The sequence below is a fragment of the Pleurodeles waltl genome, chromosome 9 (assembly GCF_031143425.1).
Source record: "Pleurodeles waltl isolate 20211129_DDA chromosome 9, aPleWal1.hap1.20221129, whole genome shotgun sequence".
Lineage (NCBI taxonomy): Eukaryota > Metazoa > Chordata > Amphibia > Caudata > Salamandridae > Pleurodeles > Pleurodeles waltl.
The window spans coordinates 123,554,633-123,573,166 of NC_090448.1; the positions used below are offsets into that span (position 1 = coordinate 123,554,633).

Sequence of the window (18,534 nt, forward strand, 5' to 3'; positions counted from 1 at the left end):
TGTTCTAGCTTTATTGAGTGTGATGGTGTTTGCCTATTCCGATTATCCCACAACAATAGGACATAACATACACATTGTGCATACTGCACCAAAACCCACATGTCCCAGTATTTACTGGACATTTTTCACCTCTAAAAGTTTGGCAGGTTTAACCGGCTGATATTTAACAAGGATAATTATATTCCACCTGGTAACTGTTGGGTGAGAAACATTGTATCACGTATAAATGTTATACCGGCACAAATGGGGCACAGAGATCACAATTTACCCAGGCATTCATACTCAGTCCCACAGTCTTCTAATATAGAGTGAGATATGCTTTGACATGGTGCAACTTGTATTACAGTTTTGGATTACAATAAGAATATGCTATTTCATACTATTTAGGACGGTCCATGTGAACTATATATAATTGCCAAATTAATGCAACTCTTTTTGCTAACTCATACAGGCTCGGTCAGCCTACTGAACTTACTGAAACCTTGTTACAGCGTTCTGCCACCCTCTGTGCATGGCTTGCAATTTATAGGCCCACATAAAAAGGAAATGAAGAAATAAATAAAGCTTCCTAATGATATTTGCATCCCCTTATTGAGGGCCACCTAAGAGGTTGCCAATGTCTGTGATGTAGTAGGTGTGCCATTTATAAGCACTGTAGCTATGAGCAGAATGAAAGTAAAAAATTATGAAATTACAGTGGTTAAACATACAACAAATGTAAACAACACGTTCCCTTCAGAATTTACAAACCATGGGGCTGAAAAAGCAGAGAAGAGCTTTTATCCCAGCACCTGTCCTGCTAATAAAAATCAAGCTAAATATACGATTATGTAAATAACAAATGGTCCAAACACTCCAGCGAATCACTACTCACATGCTTAAAGGAACTGTGTGGAGCTGCTATAGTCCCAGTGTCCTCAAGATAATCATCCCAGATGAACTCTGCTTCTTCGACGCCAGACCCACCATCTGGAACACAAAAACAAGTAAGTAAACCAAAGGGCATAGGAAAGTCACAAGGAGGAGTTGCATACAAAGCATCATAAAATCTTGGGTATTTTTCTTTTACCTGGACTTTAATTTCAGAAGTAATACTCGTACGTGTCCCTGTCTCAAAGTCAAACTTATTTTATTCACACATAATAATTTTATTGTACAATTGCCAATAATATTAAAAGAAAGTTTTTAATTTATTTTAGGCATAGGCATACTATACTTGCTAACAAACATCCCTTTCAATATGATTTTGGAAAGAAATTGAATTTTCAAACAAATATTGAGTTTTTCTTTGGTAATTTTTAGACCTGTCAGCCTTCGGGGAGTCCTCCCCCAAATGTTTTGAGTCCTCTGCTTTGCACTTCAGAGGACTGCCCTGCTGTTTCCAGGGGACTGGCCTGCTTGTTAAAGTCTGCCTTGAACCCTGAGAGAACTAGCCTGTTGCTTCAGGACTGCCTTGTTGCTTTTAACTAGAACTACTAGAGTGACTCCAATGGCTAGTTGGCTCACCTTCTGTTCTGAGCAACAGTGACACAAAAAGCTAGATACAACTTAACGCCTGCATCTGGAGCCAGTCTCAAATCAGTCCTAATCAGTCTTCGACTCTGGGAAGTGGTGGTAAAGGTGCTCAAACAGCCAAAATCCAAAACATGAGACTTAAATACATTTCAGCCAAAAAGTGCTGTCAGAACCAACAGGAGACCTGGCCGTACCTGCTTGCCAATCCCCCCCCAAAATGCATTGCCAGTCAGCCTGACTTTGCGGCAGCTTCCACTAAATTCTTCTCTGTAACAGCAAACCCTGTTCAGTGTCTCGTCCCAGAAGGGGTATCTGGCATCGCAAACCCCTTCTTGGATAGGGCCTGCAGCTTTGTCTCACTGGAGGTTATCGCCTTTAAAAAAGTGGCAAAGTCCGAATGTAAAAATCTTCACCGCAACTTTGTCCAGTGCCTCCCTTCAATGACGCCTCCTAGGATATTGCTGGCTGCCATATCCAGTTGGACTTTAAATTCTCAGACATTTCTCTTCAAAATCTGTTCGAGGGTAGGCTGAGACAAGGTCCAATCCACCTCATGTATCTGAATTGTGTTGTATTGTGGTTGGCCATAACTCGTCCCCAGTTTGCGCTTTGATTCTTTAAGTGCTAGTTTTTACTAAAAACTTTAAAAATGAATAACTCAGGTTTTACTGACTGGATGTTTGTCGGTTTGGTGTCAAATCATTTATGAAAAGGTTTTCTAATTTTCTAAACTGGTGTGGAATTTTTCTGTTGTTGTGTTTTCATTTCATTACTGTTTGTGTGCTGCATAAATACTTAAAAGTGAAACAGTGACTCTCAGTCAAGGCTGACTGGTTTTGGGCCAAGCTACCAAAGGGTTAAGTACGGGTTAATTTAGTGGCTTTTGTGGTCCACTCTGACAGGGACTGTGGTTGTTGCTTGTGTTTTTTTTTTGTAAGGCTCTGAACTTGTTTTGTGACTGAATGACACATTACTTTTATCCGTAGCTGGCAAGACCACCCCTTCCATTTTTACTATGCAATTAAGGCATTCTGCCATTTTGGAGTTCTTCTTTCGGGATTTTAAACATCTACTTGTAAACTAAGTAAAAATGCAACATGCTTTCATCCATTCTGTCTTGAGCAAAGAACTAGAATGTATCCTTCGCTTTACTTTCAATAAAGTCCTTGTCTTTTAGTATGTCTTCATCTCATTTACAAACAGCCTTTAGAATGAGCTGAAACAGACCCGGAGCACCTTAAACCATATCTGTTTGAACAAATTATGTTTAGCATACAGCTGAAGTGTGAAATACAACAATGTTGCTCTCCAAACCAGTTTATAATGGAGATCATAAAAAGCTCTACGCGTGGAGTAATGAAACAATTACACATTCGATTTAGGACCACTGAAGTCCACTGAGAACTCAAAGAAAGAGTTGTGTTTTGCCAGCTACACGAGCAGCCAGGCTGCAGCTTAGTTGACTGTTGAGACAGCAGGAAACAGAGCTGAGCCGAGGTGATGCAATGAAAGTAGGTTTGGGGAGCGCCGGAGAGATCACAAAACACCTATGCCTTGCACTATTATAATAAAGCTCAAAAGTGTGGCAAAGACGCCTCAAATTGTTGCAAATGCAGTGAGAACCAGTGCACCCAGACACGTGCTTCTCACAGAGAGTGTTTCATTGCCACACAAAGTCAAGCGAATTCAATAACTTCGCAGTGTTCACTATGTATGAATACTAATGTAGAGATCTCAGATTGTCCCATTTCAGGTACCAACAGTTCAATCAGCTCAGTATATTTTCCCTGCATTCTGAGATGAAAAACGAAAATAAACAAAACTGAAAATATATGGAATCAAATCAATAAATCCAAGAATAGGAACACTGTTCATACCCGACAGGGGAACGCACCAGCGTTCAACTATTAAGAGTCAGATTACAAGTGCCTGTTAAATTGTGATTCCTGCCGCTGCGCAAACACCGGATTACTCAGAGATTGCAATTACAAGTGGTGGACATTTACTACCTCTGCTAATTACCAGGTGCGGTGCAGCTCGCACCCTTCCTTAAATTTCAGCAGTGACTCGGTATTTAGGGAAATGGCTCAGTATTTATAGTAACAGGCAGATTGTGGTTTGATAATATGCGTAATGATAACATTAAACAAATTCCAACCACCTATGTGTCGGACTCGGCAAGGCCTACTCGTGATCAGGTCCCAAACGTCTTACAAAGGACTAGTGGGTCTTGTGGACAAATCATAAGAGTTCACATAAATAGCTTAATTCTTTTGTGAAGTCTTCCTGAGAATGTACATGCTGTGCCAGTCTTTGCAGGAGTGTGTTCAGTTATCAAAGGATGACCCATTCTGAGTGTGCAGTGTTTTATTTAACTTGCAGTGGTTCTGATGCTCACCTGCAACCTGCAGAAGCCGTGACCTCACTGCATAAACCCACTCTTCTACTGCCAGCTAGATTCAGACAGCACCCTTAATACACAACACTAAGTTGAATTCTGCTGTCCCTCGGTACCTAACTCTCTAAGTAATCTGGCCTTTTGTGGGTCCAGCGGTCTATGTATGTGACAGTGAACAGAACGTATTTCTGGTCATAGCTAGAGTCCCAGCCCACCCAGGCCCACCTTGGACCAACCCACCTTCCCTCCCATTCGTCAAAGAAGGCAGATGCACAGCTTACAAAGAAAAGGTATGGCATACTCTATGTTTGCCCGTTTAAAGTAGGCCCCGGTTAGTGAAAGCATATAAACATTATAAGTTGTATGTATGGTGGTCTACTCTGCAAACCGCATAGATTTTTCCACCAGAAGAATGGAGGAACAACCTTTCTCTCTGAGACAACTGGACTGGGATGGCCCCCTTACTCTGTGAGGAACCAGGCCCATCACCCAAGAGAAAGCTTTGCCATTTAAACAAACGTCCCATCAGCTCAGTATCTTCAGGGACAGACCAGGGCTTTGAAGTGAATGAAAGATGACAGCAAACCACAAAAGACAACACATGAACAGATAAATGGGCAAGCGAGGCCAGACACCTGCCAAGGGCTAAGAGCTAAGAAAGAAGCCCTGCAAACAACTATCTTCCTTTCAGATCCTGCAACTTCACCCAGGCAAGAGCGTGCTTCGCTCCCAACAGTTATAATCTAAACCTTCACCATCAGTTCTGGTTCCTACTTCCCAAAATTCCCACAATTTTCTAGTCATCAGCTGCCCATAAGCTTCCCAAATTACTCAGTCTCTTCCCTACACAGATAGGCCTAAGGGGCCCCAGTCAGATTCACATCCCAACCACTCAACCAAAACAATGGCAGATACTCCAGTTTGGGTAAACATACAGGACTTGCTTATTATAAAACACAAGTACAACATTTGAAAAACATGCAAAATTCTTAATGCGCTTTGCAATCATGATTGACATAAACAAAGGTTTCAGACTTAGATCAGCATCGGAACGCCTCATATAATAAAAGCAAAACCAGGCATAGATGGTGGCATTTTCAAGAATCTATCTTCAGAGTGCTAAAAGCCATTCTCTAAATTCTCACTCAAGCCAACCTTCGCGTATGCGAAACCATCTATGTCCATGAGAGGTCGATCTCAGGACAACATCAACAAGCATTTGGAATGCAACGGGTCTCGCGTTTGCTCATGTTAGAGCTGATCGCATTGTAAACTCCTAACCTGACTTTTCATCCATCGGCAAAAGTGCTTTTATGTACGTAACCCGAAAAAGTGAAATTAATTGTGTAATACGCTCGATTTCTGCCAAGCGAAATCGCGCTAGGAAAATAGAGAAAAAATAGTCCACGATCCGACATTAAACAGCGAGCCTCGCATGTTTTCTGTACTTGGTCGCTGCGCTCGAGGAGGGCTAACCATCGGAAAAGGCATGACATGTACATGCCTTCCACTAATGAAAGCAAGCAGATTTTATTAGGCAAGCCCACGAACCAATGAAAAACACTGACGTGACGTCGACAGGGCTCCGAGCCCTTTTCTAAGAACTAAAGTGTCTTGCTGCGATACGCATGCGAGAGCGCATGCAACGCAGGCTCGACCCTAAAAAGGGGTATAATTCCTGTTTCCGCCTCCCAACAAATTCCAGATTGAATGGTCTTACCCAAGCAGAGGCAGCAAGGGTATGGAATCCATGGTGCCCTTAGCCTAAGCTCACAGCCCCCTAATATATGTGTACTCTGACATATTGCTTTCTTCTGCCTGGCCTCTTTTTGTAGTTAGTAGTTCATACCTCCCATTTAATAGCATGGTTGTTCGGCACTTTTATTCCTGCTTTCACAAACCCGGTCTGGCAAGGGAAATACACACCTCTCAACAAGACATGCCAAACAGAAACTGCACTCCACAGTCTTTCCATATAGTTGAATATCACTGTGTACACAACAGCTAACAACTGCAATAACACTCTACCTACAGCTATATATGTTAGATAGATAAGTATCAGCTCTTACCAGAGCATTTTCCATAGGGTTACACCATGAATATAAACACAGCAAATACATAAAGACAGAGTCCTTAACTTACACCCTGGCAGTACAAATATGGACGGATTGTCTATTACGGCACCCAACAGCACTCGCGACCATGATCTGTCTTACACAACACATGTACTACTGCCGGGCAGTAAACATATAAACAATCCTATAAGTTGTGCAAGTTGTTCAGTACTGCGCACCTGTCTCACCCAGCAAACACCAACAACATTCATTCACCCATACCTCACTGAAAAAGACAGATTCACCTAGACCAGAAACTTAAAGAGTCGCACTACTGGTAGCTCATGTTCACAAATACATTGAAAATATCAGAACCATTTCTCATCCGTGGATTCCAATGACAATAACAGGAGAAGTGAAGAATGTATTCTTGAGTTAATGGTTTCAGGAGCACAGCTGTGTCCAGGGGTGTGATGGGTCCACTGCACCCCCGTTTTGGGTGTCTTATACTACCCAACTAACACCACAGAGAGGCTTTTCTTGCATTAGGGCTCGTGGTAGCCTTGCCACGCCACTGCATAGTTTGCATCCCCAATTTTTCAAACAAGTTTAGGACGAAAGAAGAATTCTGCATGCCCGGACATTAAGCACAACCTCAGTTTAGGTTGAGCACTCGTAGCTACTAACCAAATAGTGCAGCTCCAGTTCAAAGAGTAATCAGTATTGATACTGAAGCAGCCTAGATCCAAGCAAACATCTTCCAGTTGCTAAGAACAAACCCATAAAGATTAAAACGTATAATATTATGCTACATTCCCTACTCGGGTGGTTCCAACTAGACAACCTAAGCCTAGAACAGATGTGCTCGGCACCACGTATTCCTAGGTAAACTTAATCTCTTTATAGAAGGTTGAGGTCATCAAGCACATTCATCACATATAACGTGTTATTACAAGATGCCGTCACCTGATTGCTACAGTGACTTAGTTTTACGTATCCACCCAAAACATACCACACAATTTCCGCGTGCGCCGCTTTCCCAATTATAGTTTTGCACAGGAAGCAACTTTGCCCATGAAACACCAGCGCTCCGGTCTGATGTTGCCAATTACGTAGGAACGTAAAAAAAAAAACAAGACGCTACTTCAGCCTGCTCTTACAGCAGCTGCTACCATCAAATGCCATGTGACGAAACACAACTAAATACAGAGGCTGTGGTAGAAGCAGACATGACAACTGCAGCATCATGTTAGAAGGTGACCTGAAAATAATTAGAGTGGAGAATGAAAACAACCTTTTCTCACGGGTAGCAGGAAGTGTTCGTTATTGCTGGGAGTTTGCGATGCTTAACAAAGCGTCTAAATTGACAGCGCTGAGAAAGGAAATGTATTCTCACAATAAAAAGCAGGTACCGAATGAATTCTAGCTTCCTGAGTGTCAGCCTGACCCGGTTACACTCGCGGTAGGCTTGGCGGTCAATAACTTGGCTTCAAGGCACTTCTAATTAGTGGCCTCGCTTGACAGACTTTCTTCTAGGCTGTCAGCTAACCACACAAATGGTTCAACACAGGCATGCGACGTCATGCATGAAAATAACTCGTGCCGCAGGCATTCACACACGTACCGGGTAATGGCTGACCATAAAAAGTTGTACTGTTGTAATTAACAGAGAAGATATAATACGAACCAGCAGTGCCAGGATTTCCAACTCACCTGCACAGTTCGTGCAAATAACGTAATTAATTCATACGCCATAATGGTCTTCATAGTTTGCACGTTACTAGCCTAATAACTTTCGGTTTCAACTTTTAAATAAGGATGCAAAGTGGTACCACCAGCAACGTCAACTCTGTTTTTTAGTTAACACTAGTTGGATTCTGGGAGCTGTGGTTTTTTTTCCTATTAGAGGAATGGCCGTAAAAGGAGTAGCTGGACGCTGGAATTAAAAACACCAGAGTGGCTGACGGTGCTCTGCATGACATGGAGCCAGCTAGCAACCCTGACCTCCAACGCCCATTTCTGACACACAAAACATACTCCTTAAACTGCATTGGACTCTGTGGGAACAGATTTCACACTTGACCCGGATCAATTCGACGGTATGATTCAGAGAGAAAAAAAACGTCAAGTAAGACCAATGTCGGAGTTTGTTATGTGAAGGTAAACAGTATTCTAACCTTCCTACGTCTTTCTATTCCAGTGACCAATTAATGACTGTCAGAATGCAAAGAAAAAACATGAATTGCAGGAGCTAGTCGTGAATAGACTTGAGGAAAGCGAGTTTGCTTTAGAGGTGCAACCAACGTGTTATTTTCAGGTTAACGGTTTACTTCTATTTGCGGTGCTGCAACTCGTGAGTTGGAATAAGCTCCCCACGCACCTATCGCGACCAGCACATCTGCCTATCTTACAGACAAGGGCACCATCAGTGGTGGTTCCCGGCACACCCGCAGCCGGGACACCATCAGACTGCAGGCTAAGAACTGATGGAAAAGAAAACACAAGCCAGCTGGCCTTTTCCATCCACACACCCAGGATCAGGACAACATCCCCTCATGTCTGAGGACGGCCCAAGCTGCTCCAACTTAGGAAAGACCCGAATACTGAGATCTTTAAATAACACAACATCACAAGGCACTACCTGTCCACAACCCGGCTCGCTGCCCTATCATTCACTGTCTCAAGTCCAATGGTGTTTGCCCCTGTACAGTACATACGTACGCTTGATAGAGTGGTTTCCTGTATTTGCGAAGCCGCAAACAATTGCAGTTAAAACCTGAGATATTTTCTAACAGCACTGCAGATGGACCTCACTTGTCATCAGTCTACAAGAAAAATAACACTTAAAAATAACTCTTAGAACAAAGAGTAAACAGTGCATCTGTTGCACATATTTTCATAAAATGATCATCAGACATGCACTTTGCACCTCACCATCATGCTGCCTTTTTGCCACTTTTACCACCTGCAGGTTTATACTTTTTTTGTTAAAGAAAACGCTCTCCACTCTACGGAGCAGTAGGTAAAAAATGTGAATCAAATGTGTAGACCCTCCCTAAAAGGAGATGATAACTGTTACAATGATCTCATAGATTTGGTGCGTATAATGCTAATGCTAATCCTAATGATAGGAAGATTTAGTTTGCGGCTTTTGTGAAGACATCTTGAGGATGTCTAATGAGCTTTGATATCTAAGGATGCAAGTGTGCTTTTCTTCTGTTCTTCAAGATTACGCTTCCAGCATGCGGAGATGTCTTCTTTTCCCTGGACTGCTAGGGAACCATTTAGATTTTTAACATGCAAATCGAAGCACAGAGACTTTTGTCTTAAGTCTCTCAAGGACGGAAGTGTGATCAAGAATAAATGTTGACTCCTATGTTCACTTGTTTAAAGTGAATGGTCAGCGCTCCCGTCAAGAGGGTTTTCATAGGGAACTATATATGTCTTTCCTACTCTTTCTTGTCCGGTAATCTTTGAGTGGCATGGTTGGGAGGCTGCAGTTTTTAACAGATTATTCTGCGTACAATAGGCTGAATGGTGTAGGCAGTCTAGGTTAGTGGGCTGGATGACAATGTGAAGAAAATAAAGAAAGTTCTATTGTGATACTACTATATAGTTCCTCGTGGGATGATGAACAAGACCACTGAGAATTACTATTTTTTGATGCCCTGATAAATTATTTGAACTTTCATTACTCACATGGATGATTTTTGTATTTACTACAAGCGCTCCTCTTCATTCCGTTTGACAGTCTAGTTTAGCGGGACTGCGATGGAAAGGGTTTTGGGAGTTCCCATGTTGCTAATGTAATTTCTTAATGATGTCATTTTTTAAAAAATACATCTTTATTGTGATCAATAAGTTTGCGATCTATGCTGACCTGTGAGGACAATGTGTCCATTAAAAATAATTGGTGATTGATAGTTAAAGTGGGGAATTTAGCCAATGTCCACACTAATACACTTATGACATAATTAAAGTCTTTGACACAGCTAGTCTCCGCTCCTACAAGTAGTGCAAGTCACAAGCTTGACCCCATCTTCAATAAGTACCCCAACACCTTAATCGAATAGCCCACCCTCTTAAGAGTTCAGACTACATGGCAGGGCCTTTACAAATCCTGCTCAACAAACACACCTCTGCAAATGCCCTCCCCATCCTACCATCCATGGTATGGTCTGAGGTCAATGAGGAAAACCAAGCCCTAGCACTTGTTGCTACCCCTCCCTCTGTCACTTGTTCACAATCGTGAGCTACTCCAAGCTTCAACACTTGGATCTTGTCTGCTCATAAGATCATAACTCTACTTAGAGTTAGAAAGTCTCAGCACAATACCGCTGTGGCCTCCCTGCTATTCAGAAGTGCAGAAAACAGCAAAAGGCATAGTAGAGTGAATCTACACACGTGGTGGGTCATCTACGATCCCGAGATCAAACTTCCTTACAAAGCAGCAATTCAAAATCCATAAGCTATGCATAAACGCTCATGCTTCTATCTTTGTGGAAATACCTGCCTCCACTAACAACTCCACTAAAGAATCTTCAGTATATTATGATTTCTACCTGCAGTCCTTGATCTGCCAGCAAACCATCTCACCTTCCCATGATTTCTGTGAAAATCAGTGAGAATCTGGTTATGTTCATTCAGGACAGAATTGCTACTATCCATAGCAATTTCGCCCAACAACCAGCTCTAGACAACCTGTCTGTTCTCACCTCACACACCGCAGTCAAATCTGGCCTTTTCCTGTTATACATCTTCCATGTGAAGGATACTTGGGATGATATTTCATCCTGCCACTCTGGCTTCCAGAAGAATCCATGTCCTCCCCATAACTTTAACTGGTCCCGGATGCCATTAGCCCACACCTGTTTTATCTTATGAACTTACCTCTGACCTCAGCTGTAGCCCTACCACAGTATAAACATGTCCGTGCCATACACTTGCTCAAAACACCACCCATAAACAGTACAATTAAACCAAATGACGGGCCTATTGTGCTTCTTTCCATTTGACTCTAAGATCTTGGAGAAAAAAATGAAAATTCTCAACTCGCTGGTTTCCTAAAAACTCACCTTCTGCTGGACGACTTCCAAATTGGATTCAGGCCTTTAAATAGCACAGAAACCACTCTTTTAATAGGCAATGAATATCAGTGTTCCATCCTGGACTGAGAAGGTAAAGCCGCCCTAATGCTCCTTGATCTTCCCCCAGCCTTTGACAGTCTCTCACTACATAAGGCTGGTCCGTAACCCGTCGATTTCCTGGCTTTAGTTTTCATGGCAAAGCAACCGTTAACATTAGTCACCCTTAACTCTACTGCAACTTAGGTGTTTTTTCCTTGAAATGTGTTAGACTTGGCATCCTTCACATGGTCCTACCCTAACATTTGTGCTTGTAACCCTCCTGTTTTGCTGACTTTTTTTTGTGCTGTTTTTTGGACTCTGCACACGTTATCACTGCTAAGCAGTGCTAAAGTGCTTGTGGTCTCTCCTTAGTACATGACAGAATTGACTTCTACCCAACTGCCATATTTAATTTACTTTAGTAAAGTGACACTACCAGTGCCCAGGGCCTGTAGATTAAATGCTGCTAGTGGGCATGCAGCAATGATTGTGCCAGCCACTTAGGCAGCCTTTTAAACAAGCCTCAGGTCTGCCACTGCAGCCCATGTGTTCAGTGTTAAAACTGCCATATCGTCCCGGCAAAATAAACCTTTCTAAGCCTAAACCTTCCTTTTTAATACATGCAAGTTGTCCCTAGGGTAGGACCTGGACAGCCCAGAGCACAGGGTGACGTGGATTTAAAAAATAGGACATGTGCTTTTAAATTTTACATGCCCTAGTAGGGAAAAACTCTCAAATTAGTTTTTCACTACTGCAAAACCTACCTATTCCATAGGATAACATTAGAATTACCTTATTACATTTAATAAGTGCTCATTTCTAAATGGGAGCAGGTAAGCAGTTCATGTTTGGCATCTTTGGAACTGTAATGAAAAATCCTTTCTCATGGTGAAGTCGGATTTTAAATTACAATTTTGAAAGTGTCCCTTTTTGAAAGATTGGCATTTTCCTGCCTTACACATATGGTGTCTGCAGGCTGTCTCTGAGTCACATGACTGGGTGTAGCCTATAGCTGGGCTCTGTGTATTCCTCCTAGGCAGTCACACACAATAGAAATCTTAGGCTTGCCTGGATGGGCCATCACTTGCACAATGGGAGGGCAGATCAGGGCACAGCTCTACTTACACTTGAATGGCTGTGTCCTGCCTCAACACAAGGGACTGCATATCCCCTTTAGTTAATCTACAGCCAGGAAAGGCAAGGGAGGAAGCCAGAGGGCTTAAAAAAAAATCTAGAAGCGCCTCAGATTTCAAAGGAAGGCCCAGTTATAAATATTGGACCCCATACACCAAATTGGCAGTATACGTCTGGACCTGTGGACACTCTGCTAGGAAGACAGACGGCTATGCTGATGAAGGGGCTGCCACTCTGCTAGACTGCTGCCCTCTTGCCTGGGTGAAAAGTAATGGACCTGCATCTGTTGAACTCCAGACCCCACAGTGACTCCCAGGGAAAGTTGTCTGGCATCCTGACTAGAACCTCAGGTACAGAAGGCACCAACAACATTGAACTCAACACCTGGACTCTGCTATCTATGAGTCTTACCCTGCCAATCTACGAGTCTTACCCTGCCGACTGATGCCATCCCAGTCCTGGACCCTTGTAAGGGAGCATAGAGGTGTACTGTCAGTCCACTAGGGAAGCCAGCAGAACCAATGAATCTTCACTGCTGTCTCGCAAACCTGAGCAGAACTGCTGCATCACCTGTGATGCGAGGACTCTCTCAGAGCAAGGACTCTGCATTGACCTCGCAGCCTGCATCGAAACCGCCACTGTCAAAGCTTCCCTGACCTAGGCCCTCACATCGCAAACCCCTCATCGACAGCAGTTTCAACAACAATACAGGTTTTCGCATCACAGCCTCGCAGCTCTTTAGAACCAACGCACCCCATTGATTGCAATGCGTCCTCTACACAAGGCATCTCAAGGCAAGCTCAAGATGATGAAATCCTAAACGACAATGCAGGCCCTCATATCGCAGCTCCTTGCAATGGAAGCATTGCCGTGGCTGCACGCCATATCCTTGGCGTGGGACCTCACAACAGTCCACAACCAGGATTTAAGTTACTCTTGTTCGACAGGCCTACTTGGGTCCCTGTAATGTAATTCGAGATTTATAAAGTGCGTTCCTACTCAAAGAGCATCGAAGCGCTGGTAGGAGACCTGTACTCCATTGCAGTCAGCTTGAACTTGTGACTGTGTCCCAGTCCAGTGCGACCAGGTGTCCACAGGTGGGTCTGCGCGCTGTGCTTCTTGGAACTATTTTCACTGACATTTTTCAAACTTTATAGATCCAGTTCTATCTCATCTTTGTCTTTTTTTTTTTTTTTTTATTAAAATGTATTCTATTTTTCTAAATTGGTGTGGGATTTTTCTTGTGTGGTGTTAAATACTTTACACATTGCCTATAAATTAAGCCTGACTTCTCTGTGCCAAGCTACCAGAAAGCAGATCACAGGTTAATTTGGGGTTTGCTTATGCCTCACACTGACAAGGATTGTGCTTGATGCTTGAGTAGGGTTTCACCCTCCTCCCCAACCAGTAAGCCAATTTCCCAGACTGTGTTTTAGGTAAGTATATGTTCAATGATATTCAATTGTAACGTTCATAGAAATGTATCACTTCTGTGCAGTGTGTGTACAGTCATGACTATAGAAGTGTGTGTAATAAGTATATTGGACCACAGTCTGTATCCTGTAGATTGTGTGGATGTTGGGTGTGTACACTATGTGCAGTGTTTGTACTGGGTGTTGTGGACTGTGTTTGCATCACTGGTGTCAGACATGGTTATTAATCATAATGCACATAAAGCCAGGTATGTATGTGTTTTATGAGCTTTCAGGAGTGAGTAGAGGCAGGAATGCAGAGTAAGAATCTACCATTTGAACTATGTGTGTGTGTTGTATACATATAGACTAGAATAAGTGTTATTGGGTCTTGTCAGTGTCTGTATCCATCCGGTGTGGTCTGAAGTGTCTGGTTTTTAACTGTGTGTATCAGAAATCAAAAGTCTGTATTTGGCGTCACTGAGTGTGCATATCTGTCATGGAAGCTTGGTGTGTGTATATCAGTCATAGCGTATAAGGAAACAGAAGAGTATTTCATGAGTGTGTTTAACTGTGTACCAAGTGTATAGACTCAGAAGCATTGAGTGCGGCATTTGTATCACCTGGACTGTGTGTGTTGTGTACCTCATGCAGCATGTGCGAAACAGGCATTGTGGACTATCTGTCAGTTATTTGGTTTGTCTGTTAGCTTGAGTGAGGTGCGTGTTAGAAATCCAGAGTACGTAAGGGCACCATGGAGTATGATCAATTGTCATATCTGTTTGGCGTGTTTATCATTATCAGTCAAAGAGGATACAAAATCTGATGTGGAGTGCTGGGTGTGCGTGGGCGTGTGTGTGTTTTATATATATATATATATATATATATATATATATATATATATATATATATATATTTATTTATTTATTTTTTCACTTAAACAGTGGTTACAGGGATGTTATAGTTAGGCTCACATTTAAATGTACGAAACCATAAAAATTCACCAGTTATAGTTAGTTACCTCAAGTAACTATAACTTGTGCCCTAAGGTAACTGTAACTCGTGCCCCCGCCCGCTCATATTTCAGTATAGCTGGGGTGGGGGGAGGATTGGAGTCCCCGGGGCTGTGGGGAAGGCCGTTGAGCCACTGGATAATTTCTCCAGGACTGGCAGCATTCTGCTCCTTCATAAGGAGCTCGTCCACACCCAAAGTAATGTCACAGAATACCACGGCAAAGTGTGCTGAGACCAAGGGCCAGATGTATGACCATTTCTTTTTGAGAGTCTCTAATTGCGATTTCTTGCGACTTGCAATTAGAGACTCGCAAAATGAAATGTACTAATGTGTCTCAGACACATTTAGCTATTCCCAATGGAGACGCAAATAATCTGCCTCATCAATATACATGAGGTAGGTCGCAATTTGAGACTCTATTGGGAATGGCTGCACTACAGGATAGTGGCCAGCTGGGGACAGCAGACCACCATGTGTGTGACTGCTTTTTAAATAAAGCAGTTTAAAAAAAAAAATGCAGCCCGTCTTCCTTAAAAGAAAACAGGATGCATTTAAGACAAAAAATATGAAAAGTTTTGTTTTCATTTTTTCAGGGTAGCTAGTGGTCCATGGGACCTCTTCCCGTTTGCAAATGTGTTAAAAACAATTTAAAACTGGTGTTAACTACAATTGTGTTGCAACCGCATTCTCAGTCACAAAACAATCATACATACCACTGCGACTTGCAATTAGAAAGAGACACCTTCAGAATTCCCCTTCCTAATAGTGAGTCGCAGTCCCTATCTTGGGATTCAGTAATTGTGTACCGACTCACAAAATAGGGGTGGTACATCGTACCTGCCCATTTTGAGGTTGAAAACGGCGATTTTTGCCTTTTGCAACATCAAAAAGGCATCGTACATTGAGCCCCAAATAAATTATTTGGCTTTTTTGTCCAGTCTTTTTTTTTTTTTTTTTAATGAGGCAGCAGATCCATAAAAAAAAGGACGTTTTGAAAACACAATGTGAAATCAAGAACTAATAAGTCAAAAAGGCAGGCAGTCAATGCCAGAGCTTTATTTTATAATTTGATATCAGGCCAATTAGGCAATACAAACCCCATAACTCAAGAAATAACAACACACAATACCCCATTACTTATAAATAACAATAAACAATACAATAATCTTACAAATTAATTAAAATGTCACTAAATCAGCTAAATAATCCTAAGCAGTTCCAACCCTTGCAACCCTAGCAACACTTGCATAAATAACATAATGTGCAAAAAACGTGGACATGTACCAATCCATTTGCAAATTCATCTTGCCACTTTAGGAGGGTATCTCCTAGCACGCTGCTCCTGCTCAGTAATGGTTATACAAATGACAATAACATTAAATCATAAAAATCGTACAATAGGCATAAAATTCAATCAAATATAAATATACTTAAAACTTAAATACTAGACCTTCCCCTGTCCTGGACTCAGCCACAAGTATTGATTCATCCCCCCTAAAGTCCTCCTGTTCACAGTCATAATTAATTGTGACAAACATAGAACTTATGAACACTGAGCTTAATAGGGCAGGATACACAGGGAATACAACAGTGGAAAATGGCCACCAGTACAATGCATGCCTTCCCATAATACACAATAAGGTGCAAAAATGTCAATATCTTCAAGTCGTTTCATACCAGCTAACCTTTCAGATACCACAGATAAAATTTAGCCATGGCCCAACAAACGGGCATTTATTATCACAGTGCATAATTAAGTGCTCCAAATCTCTCATGTGGCGTACCTGCAACAACATACTGCATAGTATAGCACAAAAGGAGCGACAAAAAACAAGGATATGCACCAATGAAAGTGATTCCAGCTTACAGAAAGGGCAGGGATCCCAAGCCAACACCTGCTGGCTAATACTTCTCCACCTAATAAAGGTGGGAACCTGGCCCAGCCTGACCTTCAGGGCCCACCGCCGTACCGTCCTGCTCTTAATATCCTTCAGGTAAGGCTGCAAATGGCCATATATCAACCTCCCATAAATGCTGCAACTTAATTCTCTTGCGGACATCGGCAACATTGTTATTATGCAAACACTTTTTTATCAAACCTTTCACTGCTTGTTTTTGGTGAAACACCGACACCTTCAAGGGAGTATACTCTGCCGGAAAGTTAAAAGCTGACTAAATGGCCTGTACATTATTTACTCATTAACCCAGATGTATCTCTTGTAAATTTAATTTTATTGAAGACCTAAAAGTCCCTGTTTCAACTTTTAAGAGCCCGGTCTCCTAGCTAAGCACCCACTGTGCATATTTAAATAATATATTGGTAAAGCCCAGTTCTAGCTTCAAGGCACTACCAACCGAACTCCTGGGCAAGCCTAACCAACTTTTTCGAATGTTTGTTTTTCAAGTAGTGCCTCACAACCATAGAGCAACAGGGAGACAATTATAGCATTATACACCTCCCTAAGCACTTCCACAGATTTATGGCCTCGGGCGGAATCTAATCTTTGCAATGCAACTGCAACCGACGCTACTTCTTGCAAAGAGATGCGAGACCCAAAGTTCAGACTATATCTCAACAGTAGGCCCAAATATCTATACTCCTTGACTATCTAAAATTATGAGTCCTCCAACCACCACTTAAATCCCGGGAACCGCCTCTCGCCTTTTGAGAAAACCATAATCTTAGTTTTAGCCGCGTTTATCCTTAGCTTCTTACATTTACAAGACAGTGAGAAGGCCTCTAATTGCCTTTGCAGTCCAACTGGCGTGAGGTCTAATAGCACCGTGTTGTCTGCATAAAACAGCGTTTCCATAGGTTCCATCCATAACTTAGGGGGAAAGCATCTCACCTGGTTCATGCCCCACTCAGCATTTGCAATATACACTGAGAACAGCAGCAGAGCTAAGATACACCCTTGCCTCAACCCATTAGGGGTACTGATCTTTTTTGATAAAGCTCCATTACCCCCTAATTCAATTCCGGTCTATGAACCCTCATGTAACTGAACTATCAATTTCAGAAGACCCCTGGGACAGTTCCATTTAGCCATTTGTTCCCATAAGAGGGATCTGTTTACGGCATTGAACGCTGTTGTTAAATCTATGTATGCCACATAAGGTGGCTGCTTTCTTTTGAGGGCATAATCTTCAGGCAACACTTTCAATCAATCAATCAATAATTTATAAAGCGCGCTATGTACCCGTTAGGGTTTCGAGGCGCTAGGGGGGGGGGGGGGGGGGGGGGGTGCTGCTATCGTTCGAAGAGCCATGTCTTGAGGAGTCTCCTGAAGGTGAGGAGGTCCTGGGTCTGGCGCAGTGAGGTCGGGAGTGAGCTACAGGTTTTGGCGGCGAGGTAGGAGAAGGATCTGCCGCCAGAGGTCTTGCGCTGGATTCGGGGGACGATGGCGAGGGCAAGGTTGGCAGAGCGTAGTTGACGTGAGGGAACGTAGAAGTTGAGTTTGGTGTTCAGGTAGGCGGGTCCGGTGTCGTGTAGAGCCTTGTGTGCGTGGGTGAGGAGTTTAAAGATGATCCTCTTGTCCACGGGGAGCCAGTGGAGGTCCTTCAGGTGAGGGGAGATGTGACATCGGAGGGGTATGTCGAGGATCAGGCGGGCGGATGCATTCTGGATGCGTTGGAGTCGTTTGATGTCTTTTGTTGGGATGCCTGTGTAGAGTGCGTTGCGGTAGTCGAGTCTGCTACTGACGAGGGCTTGGGTCACTGTCTTTCTGGTTCCTGTTGGAATCCACTTGAAGATCCTGCGGAGCATTCGGAGGGTGTTAAAACAGGAGGATGAGACTGCGTTGACCTGTTTGGACATGGTGAGGGTGGAGTCGAGGATGAAGCTGAGATTTCGTGCGTGGCTGGCTGGGGTGGGTGGGGG

At 42.8% G+C, this 18,534-nt stretch overlaps 1 protein-coding gene across 4 annotated transcripts in view; it reads right to left on the reverse strand.

Moving 5' to 3' along the window:
- Positions 1 to 18,534, reverse strand: part of SFMBT1 (Scm like with four mbt domains 1) — a 477,315-nt gene that overhangs the window by 263,547 nt on the left and 195,234 nt on the right. For all 4 annotated transcript variants that reach the window (XM_069206385.1, XM_069206386.1, XM_069206384.1 and 1 more), the window contains one exon: positions 875 to 969. In XM_069206385.1, the coding sequence (XP_069062486.1) occupies positions 875 to 969 (95 nt within the window). The remainder of the gene's footprint in view (positions 1 to 874; positions 970 to 18,534) is intronic.